Source organism: Phocoena sinus, chromosome 9 (genome assembly GCF_008692025.1).
Source record: "Phocoena sinus isolate mPhoSin1 chromosome 9, mPhoSin1.pri, whole genome shotgun sequence".
NCBI classification, from domain to species: Eukaryota; Metazoa; Chordata; class Mammalia; order Artiodactyla; family Phocoenidae; genus Phocoena; species Phocoena sinus.
This window is the reverse complement of record NC_045771.1, coordinates 18,737,303-18,755,508: the sequence shown is the minus strand read 5'-3', so window position 1 is coordinate 18,755,508 and position 18,206 is coordinate 18,737,303. Positions and strand designations below refer to the sequence as shown.

The 18,206-nt window shown below is 40.9% G+C and overlaps 1 protein-coding gene across 10 annotated transcripts in view; it reads right to left on the bottom strand.

Annotated features, from left to right (window-relative positions):
- The window catches only part of SLC35B4 (solute carrier family 35 member B4), a 60,239-nt gene that overhangs the window by 25,420 nt on the left and 16,613 nt on the right, over positions 1-18,206 (bottom strand). For 9 of the 10 annotated variants that reach the window (XR_004351445.1, XR_004351446.1, XR_004351444.1 and 6 more), the window contains exons 2-9: positions 14,472-14,585; positions 11,265-11,367; positions 10,046-10,095; positions 7,623-7,704; positions 7,343-7,403; positions 5,721-5,830; positions 4,318-4,393; positions 626-701 (exon numbers count right to left, since the gene is read on the bottom strand). Coding sequence is in view for 6 of the 10 variants with exons in the window: in XM_032643221.1 (XP_032499112.1) it covers positions 626-701; positions 4,318-4,393; positions 5,721-5,830; positions 7,343-7,403; positions 7,623-7,704; positions 10,046-10,095; positions 11,265-11,367; positions 14,472-14,585 (672 nt within the window). In the remaining 4 variants the exon portion in view is untranslated. Of the gene's footprint in view, positions 1-625; positions 702-2,958; positions 3,166-4,317; positions 4,394-5,720; positions 5,831-7,342; positions 7,404-7,622; positions 7,705-10,045; positions 10,096-11,264; positions 11,368-14,471; positions 14,586-18,206 lie in introns of all 10 variants that reach the window. The other variant, XR_004351447.1, reaches the window with a different exon arrangement.

Genomic DNA, 18,206 nt, shown 5'->3' with positions numbered 1-18,206 from the left:
ATTATTCTTATCCTGGATTCTTGCCAGAGTTTACAGAGAAGTCGCCTCCCCAGTAATGACAGAAGGTAACGCTCTCGGTAAAGGTGATCACACCTCCTCCCAAAAAGAACTCTGTAGGGCAAACGAATGAGGTGACTTCAGAGGAATGAGGTCCATCTCAATCTCTTTCATTGTTTCAAAGACTCAACGATTTTTATAATGGACTTACCAGTGGTTCCAAAGAGCCATTTTAAAAATCAGGTTTTACTTAACTTGAAATTTCTTGCAGGATTCTGTGGCAGCTTGTGAAACATCCTAGGACACTGAAAACTCCATGTAGAAATCACAGCACATTTTCTGTCATACACTAACCCTTAATTACCCATTGATTTCTACACCTCCACCCAGAGCTTTTCCTTCCTGGTGCCCTGGGACTTACTGACCCTCCACACCACCAGCATCTCTTCCCCCCTTCTTCCCACAACAAAGGAGCTCACTGGATGGGCCTGTCTGTCTCCTGCTTACCGCAGGAGAGATCAAGGCAAAAACGAAACTCATGGCACTGCACCATTAGAAGAAAGGAATAAACATTCCTATGCCAAAATACCACAGCAAAGGCCATATGGCAGAGGGGTGCAAAGGATACTGGGTGATGACATTCATGAGGAGGTAGAACCACATGATGGGCACTATCACACCAACGACTGGAACCTGATATAATTCTGCAAAGATTAAGAGGAGAGAGAGTTTTATCACTTCCAACAGCTTATGTTTTCATCTTTTTGAACAAAGTAACACAGATGAACATAATAGAAATAGAAGCGGTATTTCTCTTGCAAATACATTTGGATCACACACTACTTACTTGCCTTGATTCGAGGCTACACCAGCCTCAAGAGTCATTACACTGGTTTCTTAAATTTAATTTATTTTACTTTAAAAAAAAAACTCTTTACCGTTCACCTGAATAGGACCCCACTTTACAGAGAAAGAGTGTGAAACACAGAGAGCTTCAGAATGATATGGTCTTAACTGACAGTTAACACAAGATGTAATATAACCCGTAACTAAATGCCATTTGGAAATATGTTCAATCCTTAATCAAAGAATTCTAAATTATACAAGGCTGTACCATTCTATATCTATTAAGTTAGCAATTGAACAGTTATAAATAATATCCTAATCTGGCAAGGTGGTAGTGGAAGTAGCAGCCATTCAGTGGGTGATAGCATAAATTGGTGTTTGTTTTGTTATAAATTTATTTATTTTATTTATTTATTTTTGGCTGTGTTGGGTCTTCGTTGCTGTGCGCAGGCTTTTCTCTCTAGTTGTGGCGAGAGGGGGCTACTCTTCGTTGTGGTGTGCAGGCTTCTCATTGCGGTGGCTTCTCTTGTTGCGGAGCATGGGCTCTAGGCGCACAGGCTTCAGTAGTTATGGCTTGCAGGCTGTAGAGCGCAGGCTCAGTAGTTGTGGTGCATGGGCTTAGCTGTTCCACAGCATGTGGGATCTTCCCGGACCAGGGCTCGAACCTGTGTCCCCTGCATTGGCAGGTGGACTCTTAACCACTGCGCCACCATGGAAGCCCTGGTGTTGTTTTAAAAATCAATTTCACAGTATGTATTAAGGAGCCATAAAAGTATTGCTTCTTATTCTTAGGAATTAATCCTAGTTAATTCAAAAGAAAAAAGTTTTATATATTTTGCAGTCATATTTATAATAAGGAAATACTCTGAATCAATCTAAATGTCCAGTGATAGAGCAAGGACTATGTAAGCTAAGGTAAGCAAACTAGATGAGGCGTTATATACGTGACAAAAAAAAAAATCGTAAAGATTATATATAGTCATATAAAAAACTCAGAATGAAAGTGAAAGAGCAAGTATAAAATTATATCTACACAAGGACTACGACTATGTAAGAACGTATGCGAATGGAGTCAGGAAGGAAACTGGTAAAATGAAATTAGCTCACGTGTAGGGCAATGAACTGTAACTTTCCTTCCTGTAAATACGTTCTTATGGTAGTTTTATGTCGTGAGACTTGCACACTAAATATGTGGGAGGAAATAAAATATCCAAGATCAGAGAATAAGGACATAGTAATCCTCAAAGGGTCGTTTTTTTTTATATTGCTAAATTGTTTGTGGGGTTTGAATTATACAGCATAACTGAGGAAAGTGTAACAAAGTGATGTTGAGATCTGGTTAGTAAATGAACATTAATTTTCTTTTGCGAAAAATAAAAATTCATATATATAAATAATTTATTAAAATTGTATGTCTGGACTAGTGGGAAATCCCCATAATTTGGTATTCTACTGTCTTTGAAACACTTAGCAAGTATTGAAATGAAAAGAAAGTCAACAAATGTTATTACTGTTTAATCACGTCAGAGATTCACCGTTATCAGTTTGCTGAGGAAAGACAATCAGCATGACATAAAGTATTTAGACAGATGTACAGTTCCCTTAGAATATTCCAGGATAACACGTTCATCTGAGACACTTAAGCAAGAGGAAAAAATGTACACTTAGGAATGATTCTAAAGATTCAATTTTTTGAAAGCAGACGTTAAAAAATTTTTTATAAAAATACCCATCCCCCGGGGCTTCCCTGGTGGCGCAGTGGTTGAGAGTCCGCCTGCCGATGCGGGGGACGCGGGTTCGTGCCCCGGTCTGGGGGGATCCCACATGCCGCGGAGCGGCTGGGCCCGTGAGCCATGGCCGCTGGGCCTGCGCGTCCGGAGCCTGTCCTCCGCAACGGGAGAGGCCACAACAGTGAGAGGCCCGCGTAACGCATAAAAAAAAAAAAAAAAAAAATACCCATCCCTGTGACTTTTAGAAGGAGCATTCTAGTAACTAAATCAATATCAATCCTAAGGAATTTGATAATGTGTTTATTTCCATAGCCCTTTGCTATGTGGGGACTCTTAGAGACCTTAAAAACCACTGCATCAAAAATCAGCTATATGTCAATTATACCTCAATAAAAAAAAGTCAGGGGCTTCCCTGGTGGCGCAGTGGTTGAGAGTCCGCCTGCCGATGCAGGGGACGCGGGTTCGTGCCCCGGTCCGGGAAGATCCCACATGCCACGGAGCGGCTGGGCCCGTGAACCATGGCCGCTGAGCCTGCACATCCGGAGCCTGTGCTCCGCAACGGGAGAGGCCACAACAGTGAGAGGCCCGCATACTGCCAAAAAAAAAAAAAAAAAAAAAAGTCAGAAATGATTGAGTAATTCAGAGCCTTAAAAACTGTCTTACACATTGCCACCATCACACTTTTTGCAAGCAAACGGGACAGGCAATTCTGCAAACTCAAACAGAGAACAGTCACAACTTCACAACCTGTGACCAGATAGCAAACAAACGTTTACTCACCACCTTACTGTCATTCTACAAAATACACTTACCATTTTAGGGCTGAGCAACATGAAGACTTAATTTTAAAAGTGTGTATTTGTTCCTTGTGTATTCGTTTGTCTGTATAACAAGCTATGTCTTTTAGTAGATAATAGGATTATATCAGTAATTTATTTGAAGTTAACTGGCAATTATTAGCTAATTTATGAAACCCTTTAAAAAGTAATAGCTAGGGGCTTCCCTGGTGGCGCAGTGGTTGAAAGTCCGCCTGCCGATGCAGGGGACATGGGTTCGTGCCTCGGTCCGGGAAGATTCCCACATGCTGCAGAGCAGCTGGGCCCATGAGCCATGGCCGCTGAGCCTGCGCGTCTAGAGCCTGTGCTCTGCAATGCGAGAGGCCACACAGTGAGAGGCCCGCGTACCTCAAAAAAAAAAAAAAAAAAAAAAAAAAAGTAATAGCTAACTTACACTGTAGACATTTGAACTAACTTTGTTTACTCCTGCTGCCTATCTGCCCTGTAACTAGGAAAAAGCCCTGTCATCATTTTTGTTCCTCCTTGCTCAGAGGCAGCTCGGCCTGGATCTGTGAGCAGACTGCCCTTCCCAGCAGAGAACAGGGGTAAAGAAGCTGGACTGCTGCCCAACTTCTCACGGCTCCAGTCACTGCAGTATTATTACTATTTGTTTGCATTCTCAGAACATCATACATTGCACGTTCAAATGCAAACACAAATTCCACAGCAAAACAGAAAATCTGAGGATACTGTCTTACTTCATTGACTGGGAAGTGCCTAGAAAGGCTTTTGCTGCTGCAACCACTGATTAATGGCACTATATTCCAGGAAGGTGGAATGGGGACTGTTTCCAGGGTGACAGATGATTTGGATAAGACCATGAAAAAAGCAGTGGTCAAGTCGAGAGTAAAATGAAGACGCTGCCTCTGAAACTGTTAGGTAATTCTACTAGGTAACCCCAAACTCACCAGAATTATTGAATAGAACGGCATGGTCATAAATGTCAGAAGCCAAGAAGATGAAACCAGGAAGTGGAAGGGCATGCTAGGGGAAGAAACATTTCATGTAAATTTAAATGCAAAAACATTATAGAAGAATTAGAGTATCTTTACACTGATTGAAAGTTTTACAAGTTGTTTAACAAGCAATATCAAGAAAAGCAAGTCAGACTTATTTATTAAGTTAAAAGTATCCAGTGCTACTGACCACTTACATTGTAGGGCATGATACCAACCCCCAAATTACAGTTCTTGCCCTTTGAAGTCTGATGGTCATTACACACAAAGCAAAAAAATAGAGCCAGCATCCTTTCCTCAACAAAAGGGAATGGAAAATTGAAACACACAGTCATTCTGCCCAAAGGATCTGCTACATCTTACTATTTACTATAACGGATTTAAAAATTATATGGAACGTGCAGGCGGATTTTAGGGTGTTCAGGAAACTAGTGGGAAAAGAGAGTGGAGGACAATATGAAGTCAGGGATAAAGAAATGAAGACAAGAATAAGAAGAGATTGAAGAGGAAGGGGAAACAATAGGTAAGCAAAGGTAAGGTGCTTGACAACAACCCACCACTACTACCACCACGATAACAAGGAATCACAGTAAACATTTACCAAGCAGTTAACTATACACCAGGTGCCATGCTAAAAGAAACACGGAAACCAAACAGAATGTTCCTTTATTTTTTAAATTCTCAGCCGCATACTCTAGCTCTAAGTAAATGTCTCAAGTTGCTTGTCTGCAACTTCAGTACAAACGGTTGGCAGGGAAGGAATCCCTGAGATTACTGAATCTGGAGGCAATGATATCACCATGACCTTGAGGAGCCGGGCATTATTTCAACAGAAAAGACGGGGGAGAAAGAGGAAAGTTAGAGGAGGTGGCTCTAGATCAGCAGTTTCAAACAAGAAGCGAAAGCGTATATAATTAACTAATTAAATTCTCCATCAAAAGAATAAGGCCCATCTGAGGGACTTACTCCTCAAATCCCATCTTCCCCAACTCTCCCAAATGCCTGACCGCACACATTCTCCTCGGCATGGGATTTCTGAAACTTCTATTCCCTTTCTAGGTTTCCGTAGTGGTTTTAACTTGATTTCATCTATAGGAACATTGGGTTCCTTGTCCCTTGGGGTTGTTCCTGGTTGGCAGACATGTTCTGTTCACACTGACTGATAATGATCACCTCGTGTAGAGAACTGTGGCAGCCTCTTAAAAGTGCCAAAGTCCGTGGGCCCCAAAACAGTTTATTGGATCTGATCCTTCGACTACATCAGAAGGATGACATATCACATTTGAAATAACATATTACAATAACAATAACAACTCAATAATTTTCATCTTCCCTGGGTTCAAGAAACTGCTTACATTATAAAACAAAGCCTCCTTGGCGTGTTTCCCAAATTGTTTGTACAGAGTCTCTTGGAAAATACCCATCCTTGCTGACATCAGAAGAGCGAAAGTCAGTGCCCCAATACCTAAAAAGCAAACATCGAGTTACAAGATGCCTGCATTTGCTAACTTCCAGGATCTTTTCTTAAAGAACATTAAGTTCTACAAACATTACACACTAAATGTGCAACATGTACAAAATTGAAGAAGAAATAAAAATCAACCACAATATTACCATCCAGTCCTAAACAGTTTGCTACCTCTCTCTGTGTATATACGTAGGTAGATATTTTATGCTGAGACAGGATCATAATGAATATATAATTTTATATCTTGCTTTCTTCACGACCTTTTTCCTGGATTTTCCTTCAGGTCATTCATTAAAATTTTTTCAAAAGTATGGCTGCATATTATTCTATCATGTGGATGTACCATACTTAAATGTCTTATAATAGAATGGTTAGGTTACTTCCAATTATTTCATCATTAAAATCAATGTACATCCTAGTACATAAATCTTTAAACAAAATGTTGATTATTTCCTTAGGATACACTCTCATAAGGGGGATTACTGAGTCAAAGGTTGTAGACATTTTAAAAACTCAATACATACACATACTTTTTTTCCCAGAAAGGCTGTGTCAATTTACCATAAACAGTTTATATGGAAATGGTGGCCTTACTGCATCCTCAGCAGCAATGAGAATAATCATTTATTATCTTGCCAATATAAGAGACCAAAATTAAAAGGTACTGCATTTTGGTTTCAATTTGCATTTCTTTGATTACTAGACTAGCAAGGCTGAACATAAGTTTACTGAACATTAATTTTGTCCCCATGAATTGTGTGTTCATGTCTTTTGCAAGTTCTTATTGGATAAAGTATCTTTCTAATAGCTGATAAAGAGCTTTCTATGTTAAGAACAACGATCTAAAGAGATAAAGTTTCAAAGTCAAGAGGCGAGGAGAATAGTTCTTTCATTGCTACTTTTCTTCCATTTGGTCAGTCTCAATATCTTATTGCCATCACTAACTTTCCCCTCTCTATCATACACAGCAAGGGCAAAGCTCTATAGGAGTTGTTTAATTAATTCAACAAAGAGAGATTTGTATTTTTAAAAACTCCCCAGGAGATTGTGATGATCCGTCAGGTTTGGGAACATTGCCATGTGGAACAGCTTATGAGGAAAATAAATCTAAGATTTAGAAATGGGTCCCTTGGAAACTTAAAGAGTCAACTGCTGTAATGTGCCCTCCTTTTGTGGAAGCTTCTGCTCAGCAGACGGATCATAAAGAAATGGATGATACTCTGTTGCTCCCAGAGAGTGTGATGGGCAACTAGACACAGACTTTTCTTCCTACACCAGTGGCAACCAAGACAGCATCCATGCTGTAGAACACGCTACCATGAATACAGACTTTTTTTTTTTTCGTTTCTTGAACACTAAGGTTCAGAGATATATAATCCCAGGTGCCTCTCTCTTCTATGGCATAATTTGTTTAGCCAAAGCTTCTTGCCAAGAAACATATCCCTTAGGAGAAACCTCTGAAAACAGAACTGCAGAGGCAATTAGCTTTATTGTAATTACTGTACTTGCCTAGAAACCACCATGCAAATGCCTGGAATCCATCATTCTCACTCGAGCTGGACTGGGAAGTCTAGGAAATAAGAAAAAATACGAGGTACAGAGACCAGAACTACATTCAAGGGGCCTCAAGACAAGGGAAATATTTATGTTACCCATTTCCCTCTACTCTTCTCTTTCAGAGATTTAAATCCTTGTATTACATGAGCATTTACATTTATTATATCATTAATAAGTACCTGGGCCCCCAAGGCAAGTAGTGAATAGAAATCATTTGTGAACAGATTCTTACCACCTGCTTTGCTGACATGAAAGTGCAAATAAATATCCCCACAGACACCAGGGCAATGGAGGCATATTTGAATACACTGTATCTGCAAAAATAAGAAAAAGAGCACCTCAGGAAAGCACAGATACAAATTCCCACATGACGTTGACAGTCAGATGGTTCATGAGAGTACAGGTCACCAAAACGCAATCAAGGGGAGCACTTCCCAGCAGAGTCCACGTAAGTCTGTGCGTGAAAAGAATCAGGATGCCGACTAGTTTCTAAACAGCGCCCTTTCTGGTGGTGTTTAAGACAGTCTGTTTCCCGTAGTTTGTGCACCAATAGATTGTTTCATCAGAAAACAAAGACAGACCAGACATGACAGCCCATCCTGCTCTCGAGTCCGGATGAAAGCCTGCTAGATCTTAAGGGGTGCCTGTTGCTTCCCCTGGCTTCTGGGGCCCAGACCTGAGTGTGAAGAGACACAGCATGAGAGGAAGGGCGGAAGGAATATCAGGGACAAGCAGCAGGGGAGGGCACTGTCTTTACGTCTCTTAAATATTGTTTTGAAATGTTGGCATAGTTGGATAAAGCAAGTAATATGAAACTAATAGGACTATTAGCAGTAATAAGAGTGGCATTTCACATTAACTAAAATAGTATCAATTAACGTCCCTCTCAGGCTCTTGGTGATAAAGCAAAAGGCCTCAGACAGGAATGAAAAGAAGTTAAAACCTTACATCTGAAGTTTTCTACTCAAATACTTTGTATAGTTCAGGTCACAGCGCCTCAGAAAATGGCCAACGGAACTGGCTGCGGGGCAGAGCAAGGGGCCAGGCACACCACACTAGAGAAGAGGGGCGGGCGAGGACACAGGCGCTGCTGCGGGCAGACAGAAACGTAAGGGAACTCTCCAGTCTGCAAAGATCAGATAGGGAGGTCTCAAATTCAGGCCTAAACAATAATGAAGGGCATGGTTAAGGTGAATATAGATTTGGTCTTCAAATCCTGGAAAAGGGAACACACTATAAACTTGACGGGTGCTACTCAAGATAAACAAAAGGAGAGAATTACTAAACCATGATATTAGTTAGCTTAGGGAAATTCCTGTTCTCTGGGGGATACAGACTGGAGAGAGTCAAAAAAGACTTAGAGAGATTCCAGATGACAGACTAAAAACAAGCTCTTAAGGAAAACTGCAATGTTTAAGGCCCCCTGACATTTGGGGTATGTCAGGAGAATACATTCCTTTTATAATAAGTTCTTTTGTATCCCTGCTATGCGCCAAAATCAAAGGTTGGAAAGACCACGGCTCTGTCCCAATGTGACCTTTACATTACCAAGAAGCACAGGGGTCCCCCTTCAAAGATAATGAACCTGACCATTACCTCTGTGTGCTTGAATAGAGAGAACCTAGAAAAGAAATCAACTACAATGGTGCTTATCTGGGGAATACACAAGCCTCAGGAGACAAACAGCTCATGATAAGGAGCCTTTTCATGACACAGCCCTTATTACTTAAAAACTCTAGCTTCCCACACTGAATTGACAGCTACTTTCCAAGCTGGTATGGAGAGTTTTAATACTTCGGGCTGGGTACTGAATACATTGAAAAGCAGGCACCAGCTTGCACGATTTTGGTCTCAACAGTGAGCATGAACTTCCCGCTGAGAAGTGTTCCAGACTGCACGGGCTGTCTCTGCCCCACACCTCTCCTCCCTGGGAGTGAGGCTCCGAATGAAGGTGAGAGACAAATGCTTGGCAACAGCATCCCAGATACTTCTGATATTTCCCAGCCGTACCCAGAGAGAGCCACCGGTGACAGTTACAAAGAACGGTCCTGAAACTTTTCATCGCATCTTGTTTGGCCACTTGGGCCTTTGTTAGCAATTTTCTTTATAATACGTATGATTATTTCTTAGCTCATTATGTTGTACGCTTCCTAGGACAGCACTGTCCCACAGAACTCCAGGGAAGCTGGCAACGCCCCACATCTGGGCTCTCCAAGGCGGTCACCACTAGCCACGTGTGGCTGCTGAGCACTTAAAACGTGACTAGTGAGATGGAGAAACTATATATTTAATTTTATTTACTTTTTAATATTTAAAATTAAATGTAAATAGTCACATGTAGCCAGTGGTGACCACGTGGGACAGTGAAGTTCTAGAGCAATTGGCTTCATAGATTAGTATGGTACTAAAGAGTCAACAATGACAGGAGTTTATTAATTCTACACAGAGAATATGCTGCTCCAAAGCCACAGGTGGGGCCTCTCACCTGGTCCACTGCCTCAGGAATGAGCACCACTGTCACAGACAGAACTAAGAAACAAGGCAGATGGCCAAGCACCAACTTATCATCACTATGAGAAAAGGAATCCAGATGAGCTTATGGCTGGGGCTCAGCTTATCCTTCCTGTACACAAAATATAAAAGAGTATTGTTTACCTTTTCTTCAAAATGATAATTCCTAGAATCATGTTGGCAATTAGAGAACCCTGTGAAAAGAGACAACAGAGTTTTAGTGCACTAGGGAAAGGAGATAACACAAGTCAAGATAAGTATGAACAGGGGCAAGGTGGGGGAAACAGCTGGAAAGGAGGAGGTTAGGATGAATGATGAGTGAGGTACACCACGTTGCTAGGATGGCAGAAGTTACAAACCGTAACAATCTACACGTAAAATTGTACAACATTTTAAAGTTGACAATGAGAATAAAAATGATCAATTCTCAATAAGGGGTCAAAGCTGAAGCTGGGCTAGCAGGAATGAAGTATGTTATGGACTTATTTTTGTCAAATTTCCCATCTGATTTATAGGAGCCTTTAACAAGCTTCTCCTCGCCCAGTTTGACTGAATGAAGTTGTGCAGGGATCTGTCTCTTGTCTGGAAAGTTGTCAATCAATCAGCAAGTGTCTACTGAAAGTCTATTCTGTGATCAATGCTCTGAAGGTCATCTTAGTCATTATAATCACCTCTGGAAAGTTGCTTTAGGGACAGCACATTCCATCTCACAAAAATCTCAGGCCACACAGAAAAGTTATAATTCCAATTTTTACCTATTTTGCATTCTTCTGCAATCCTAACTATATTCCCTCTGGAGTTTCTTTCCTGTTCTTCTGGGAACACTCTGTTCTTATTTATATACAAACTAGCTCTCCCACCATGCATGAGGCAAAGATGAAAACCTCTGCTGCTTTGGGAGAAACGCTACCTTCAAGAATTTCCTTTTATGTAATTATCTGAAGTCTCTATTTTCAAAACAAATCAGAAAAGAGAAGTATCTATATCATGTACTAGAAGTCAACGTAATTTCATGGAAGAAACAAAGAGTGATGAGAAATAAATAACATTCATAGCAAGAACGAATATAAAACCAACCAGATGAAGAAAATTAAAGGTAAAATCTGTTATCCAGGGAAATTTTAACTTTCCTTTTATTAATCACCTGTAAGACCTCTGATAAATAAAAGTAAACCACCCACTTTCCTATTTTTTTGCCCTACTTCTCAGATGAAAGCCAGCCTCTGCTTATTCATCCATGAGACCTAGTCTTACACCCTAGACTTTACTCCTTACAGGCCCTTTCCACTTTTGTCATGTGTTTAATGGACCCACTGTGCTGCATTTTCCAGAGGAACATGTTCACACGAGCCGGCAGACTTACAGATCTAAATATCATGTGCAGGGGCATGGCGATGTGGAGATTCAGGGCGTAGTTGTTGACCACGCTGACGGTGAAGAACATGGTCACCATTATGGCATAGTACCTGAGAGGCAGAGACGACAGCTCATCACACAGGATCCACGATTTCAAGAAAACCAAGTAGAGAAGGAAATACATATTTTTGGTTTAAAAAGTCTTGTGCTTATTTCCTCTGGATTAAAAGATCGGATCACTATTACCATGTGAAGTCAAGCACCAAGTACATATGAAAATACTTCACAAAGCCAGAATAACGTGGGAAAAGTTTGAACTATAGAATGTGTTCCAAGAAACGCTATTTTAATATTTTTCTAGTACGTACAGCAACTATAAATGAGGCTTCAAAAAGAGTTACCTGATAGACAGCAATAGGTTTTTTGAAGTGAATGGATAATTTTTATTATTGTATCAGTTCTTTGTATATAATTTTCATGTAGCTCTAAAGAACTTAAAAATTGTTAAACTCTCTCAAATATTTCCTCTATACACTTGTTTATACTATTAATTTTCACTGTTTCTAAAGAAAAGATGTGCTAAGTCAAGGCTTACTTTCACCCTAGCAACTGTTAAAATTATCCCACCTTGAACCAGTGGCCTCCAAATTAATGAGGGCATCATTTGACTTGCATAGATTTGTATTTAAAATTAGGGCCCCTGTTTTTTGAGAATGTATAGGTCTTTAAATAATAATAAAAAGCAAAAACTAAAAGAAATCCAGGAACTCTAATTATTTAGAAAGATAAAGGGATGAACACAAATAACAAGTTATAAACAAATAAATTAATTACATAATTTTTAAGATGCCTTTCATACGTATCAGCTTAAACCATTTAAAATGCCGTTTTTTGGTAGGTCAAAAGGGATTGAACATCAGCAATTTCATATGATTCAACCTAATACATTCAACAGGGGAAAAATAATATTTGAAGTACAAGGCTAAAGAATGCAGGGCAAAGGTGAATAAGTGGCTCCACATTCTTCAGGAATTGTCGAAAGTCTTTGAGCACAGATCCCCATCCTTTTCACCTTTGCACATCTGGAGAAGGTGACAGCAGTGAGTCTCAAGTTATCTTCCCTGACAAGAACCGATTTTGCGTTCCTGGTGAGGTAGGGGGCTATCTGCCCGTGCACACCAGGGCTAAAAGAACACAGTCTGGAAAGTCTGAAGAGCTTTACGATGAATGCAGAACACAGTAATACACACATGCAAAGTTACTGGTGAGAACTACTTCACAGCTTATAAATAATATACTACTGGTGATTTCACAAGCTTTCTTGCCCAATTTTCCTAGTTCAGTCTTGAACAGATGCCATCTGGAGACAGAGGTCATCAAGTTCTTTCAGGATAATTAATTCCAACTATTCCACATCACTGCCTACATAGTATTGCCTAGAAATCGCTCATGGGGATGAATGACACGAGCAAGATTTTGATTACGTCTTCCCAGATAGAAAATAAAATAAGCGGCACGAATTGCACACATGGGAGCATGGTTGTTAGGGCAGGTTCATGGGGAGCCTCCAAGGGCAGGTTAGGGAGTTTGGGCTTCACTTTGAATCTAACAGTGACCTGAGTGCATGTGGAGTGGGTGTCGTGATACAATGGTAGGAAGCTGAAATGGAGGGATGAAGAGGTGATAGGCAGGAGGTCAGCCAACCAGGCTATTACTATAAAAGTCATGGCGAGAGTGAATGCGTTCCTGAACTATGCTAGTGGCAGCCAGAGAAGAAAGAAATAGTGGAAGGAGGAGGGAAAGGACCAGAGGAATCAAAAAATGCTGGGGTTCCTACTCTGATATAAATGCTGGTCTTGGGAGCAGAACGTTTTATGCAGATACTAAAGCCAATGGGGGAAGGGAAAGTATTCAGAATATTTAGCATCACCTTGGGATATTTAAAAATGCAATATTAGTAACAAAATTCAGCCAGATTTTCTACAGCGGGCTACTCAGGAAGGCTGCAAAATAACAACAATGAATCTTAGCCAGTCCTTGGATGCATTCACGCCAGAACGTCCCTCTCGAAGGGATTAAGTGACACTATCCTACTAAATACAACTGGATGGATTACACTTGGTGTGTGTGTGGTTCCGTCTTTTAATTTAACAACAAGGACCTATTGTACAGCACAGGGAACTCTACTCAGTATTCTGTAATAACCTATACAGGAAAAGAATCTGAAAAAGAATGGATATATGTATAACTGAATCACTTTGCTGTACACCTGAAACTAATACATTGCAAATCAACTATACCCCAATATAAAATAAAATTAAATTTAAAAAATACACTTTGAGGGCTTCCCTGGTGGCACAGTGATTGAGAGTCTGCCTGCCGATGCAGGGGACACGGGTTCGTGCCCCGCTCCGGGAAGATCCCACATGCCGTGGAGCGGCTGGGCCTGTGAGCCATGGCCGCTGAGCCTGCGCATCTGGAGCCTGTGCTCCGCAACGGGAGAGGCCACAGCAGTGAGAGACCCGCGTACCGCAAAAAAAAAAAAAAAAAAACACTTTGATTTCAAGTCTCTCACAACAAGAATGCTGTTTTCAATACACTGTTCGTTATAAGATCTGCCCTGTTTTCTGTTTGGCCCCATGAGTATAGTTATGCAAATTTGGACTAATGGATGGAGGTCTGGAAGCAACAATTTTACCTTAGCTTGCAGTTCATTTTCTTTTGATTGAGTTGAAAGTCCATAACATAAAATCCACCATTTTAAAGTGAACGATTCGGTGGTATTTAGTACACTTACAATGTTGTGTAACTACCACCTCTATCTCCAAAAGCCATTAGTCTTTTAAAAGTAACAACGATACCACTCTTAACATATTTGATAACTTTACCAACAAGAGGAAAATATGCATAACTGGTTAAAAATTGGTTGTCACACCAGGCCTTTGACCATATACCAGACAGACACACACACACATATATATAGTTGCCTCCATCAGAGTTATTTTAAGTGTCGTGGCAGGAATTTTATTCTAAGAATAGGCTCCCTGCAGTGTCACAATGTATTAAATTCAGAAAATGAATTATTCTACTGATATATTTGGTACCAATCTTATAAAACGATGCCTCATATTCCTTTTGTATAGGTACCAGAAAAGCTCTTAACTTAGGAAAAAAAAAAAAAAAAAGGCTAAAAAGAGACTTCAATGTGCCATACCTTATTGGGATAGCTGGATGCTTCCTTCCCAAATCAGCTTCAAAGAGGAAGCCTTCCACAGCGATAAATAAAAATTGTGCAAATGTCACGATGTTCCCGCATCCTGGGTGCTTCCTGTGTAGTGAATAATAAAAAGAAAAAAAAAAAAAAAAACACAGAAAACTGAGATAAAGGGCACTAAGAATTGTTTTATTCATAGTTCAGAATAACAGGGAAGATGGATTTCTGTTACCCATTGTCCTTCTTTATCTCAGTTTTCATATCCCACGGATCACACACACTTAGCAACACACCCACAGAGAAGAACGTCAGCTTTCTTCCTTTACTCTCGCACAGGTACAGCAGGCCATGAGTAAAAATGATAACGCTCGTTCCTAGAACTATGATACAATTTTCCCAGTAAACTGTAGGAAGTTGGTCATAGGTTCTCGTTGAGATCCTCACTTAACCAAGAGGGCTTTAGTCCAGATCCTCATCAGCTTGGGCACAAGGCCCAAGGACAGAAACATGCTCAGATCTCCTGTAATGTTTACATATCCTCCCAACCAGGATATCTCCGAGACTGCTGTCAATCAAAGACTCCTACCCAGTGTTAATGACAGGGATTACCTTAGACAGAATCCCCATGGGGGCAACAATGGTGGGGGGCTGGGGGCGGAATCTTACTATTTTTCTAAGTATAAAGCAAGGGTTATACGTACAGCACATAAGTCCATATACAGTGTACCTGCAGAGAGATGATTAGGAAAAAATGTCTATAAAGGGTCTTTGGTGGGGGCGGGAGGAGGGGCAATAATGAAGACAGGACTGAGGAGCACTGCTGTCTTACTAGTCTCCACCACCCTTAACACAAATGTATCAGGGATTCAACAAACGTTCGTGGAATTCAGTGGAACCTCTTCAGTGATCTACTCAAGGGTTGGCGAATCTTCCACAGTGACCGTTACGAGCAAATCTACAAGGTAGAAAAGTTCCTCTGATATCAATCCCTCTTGAGGCACTCTGTGAAAGTTAGTTACTTCAAATATTGTGGTTTTCTTGAGCTTGTCCTCCCTGAGGCACTGCCCAATCACTGGAAGGACAAAGTGACCAGCTGTCTTTGTTCTCCTGAGGCCTCCAGAGTTCCCACATTACCCATAATCCCATATTACGAAATATAGTGCCCTGTTCTGCATTTTCATCTTAACCAAAGACATTTACCCAAACCTACTGATTAGAGGGATTTAACTGTATTATTATATATTAATATAATGCTATTTATTAAAAACAACTCCACTCTCTATTGGTGGTATTAATATTAAACAGCAGTGCCAAGGATCACATTCTTAAATGCTCCCATCAGGTATAAACATAAACAACGCCAAGCCTAAGCCATTCCTGTGCTCACCATCGGAAGCGGAACTCCTGTTCCGCTTTAGGCTCTACTACCTATGAAGGTGTCCTTGAAAACTACTGCTCTATATCCAATTCAACGTTTTCTTTTAGCACTCCTTATGTTTGAGGGACAGGGCTAAACGTTGCAGGAATCCATAAATAACCATGTAAGACATTTCCCTCAGTCTAGGAGCTAATTAAAAACATTAGCCTAAGTATGACTGACAGGAGAGGGAACCTTAGCTCCAGACAGTTCCTAGCACAGTGCTTTTCAACCCTGGCTAGGCTGCTCTTTAATAACCATAAGCCTGAGAAGCCTCACCCTACCAGGTGGGGTGGAGCTCTGGATTTGAGGGCTGGGAGGGGTGTGTGTGTGTGTGTGTGTGTGTGTGTGTGTGTGTGTGTGTGTGTGTGTGTGTGTGTGTGTGTGTGTGTGTGTGTGTGTGTGTGTGTGTCAGCCAGTCATAGGGTTGAGAGCCAGTCCACAGTGCTTAAAAGCACACAATGACATGCAGGATATCCAGCTATGCTGCTAACCTTATGACAGTAGAAGTTTATTACCCTAAGTTTAGTTTGCTTATCTTTAAAATGGGAACAGTATTAGGGCCTATCTCATTGGTTTATTGTAGAGTAAATAAGCCAGTCCCTGAAACACACTTAACAGGGGGAAAAAGGCAAAAACTAAAACACTAGGATACCTTCAATCTAAGTATAGGAACCCTTTTAAAGACATTTATGTTGAGCAATTTTTCTCACCTGTAAAAAAGAAGTGATGTGTTTTTAACGTCATAGGATTCAATGAGAAAATATACATAAATCGCCAAGCACAAGACTTAGTCCAAAAAGAGCCCATTATACTTCTTGTTTTCCCTTCTATTTTCTCTTTCCTGAAAGCTTAGGACAATTCAATTAAAGAGTAATTATCAAGAACCTATTGTGTGTGCAGGTAGCTGCTGGCTGAGAGGGAGCTGCCAACTGAATGAGACCTGATCCCTACCAAACACGGAATATGAGACAGTAGGAACCCAGTGCCATGTGGGGATGGTTAGAGGACTGTCTTATTCATCTTCACACCACCAATCTCTGGGCACCGAGTCTGGCTTTCACCCGAGCAGCTGAATGACTGTGGATGCCTCACTTTAAGCACACATGATCTAGAATATGAGGACTGTATGAAAGTTAAAAATAAACAATTTCAAAAAATGATTCTCCTTTAAAGTGTATCCTTCATAGGATGTTGTAAAAGGCATCATAACAGGATCATATCAAGGTGGCAGAGGAGCAGGACGTGGAGCTCACCTTCTCCCACAAATGCATCAAAAATACATCTACATGTGGAACAATTCTCACAGAATATCTACTGAACGCTGGCAGAAGACCTCAGACTCCCAAAAGGGCAAGAAAATCTCCACATAACTGAGTAGGGCAAAAGAAAAAAGAACAAAAGAGAGAGAAAGGAATCCGGATGGGATCTGCACCCCTTTTGGGGAGCTGTGACGGAGGAAAGGTTCCTGCACCCGGGGAAGTCCCCTCACTGGCAGCAAAATCAGCTGGGACAGAGAGGGAGCTTCAGAGCCTGGGAGGAGGGTGCGGTACCCTGTCTGCAGAGAGACCTGCATAGAAGGTCAGTGCTGCCAGCACTCCCCAGCTTGGGTGGCTCGTCCACTGGGGAGAGTCGGGGCTGGGTGCTGAGGCTCAGGCTTCGGAGGTCAGACCCCGGGGAGAGGACTGGGGTTGGCTGTGTGGAGACAGCCAGCACACGCTGAGGAAAGAGACAGCAAATATCCAAACCAAAAACCACCCTCACGCCAAAAAAAATTAAACCCACACAAGCTACGCAGGGACACTGCCACATATAAATAGCCCTCCAAGACTACAGTAGATAATTGTTTCTCCTAAACTCACACAGTGAGAGAAACACAAGCAAAATGAAGAAGCAGAGGAACTACTGCCAGTTAAAAGACCAAGAGAATTCCCCTGAAGGAACAATGAAACAGACCTCATCAGTCTAACAGACGCCAAGTTCAAAAAACAGGTAATGAAAATACTGAATTAAGAAAGGCTATTGACAGAAATGCAAATTACTGTAAAAAGGAACTAGAAACTGTAAGGAGGAGCCAAGAAAAATGTAAAAATTCGTTTGCCAAGACGAAAGCTGAGGTAAAGGCAATGAATAGAATGAATAATACAGAAGAAAGAATAAGTGATCTGGAAGATAAAATAATGGAAATTACCCAATCAAAACAGCAGACAGAAAGCCAAATGGAAAAAAGAAAACATGAAAGCAATAAAAGAGACCTGTGGGATAATATAGAGCATGCCAATCTACATATAATAGGGATTCCAGAAGGAGAAGAAAGA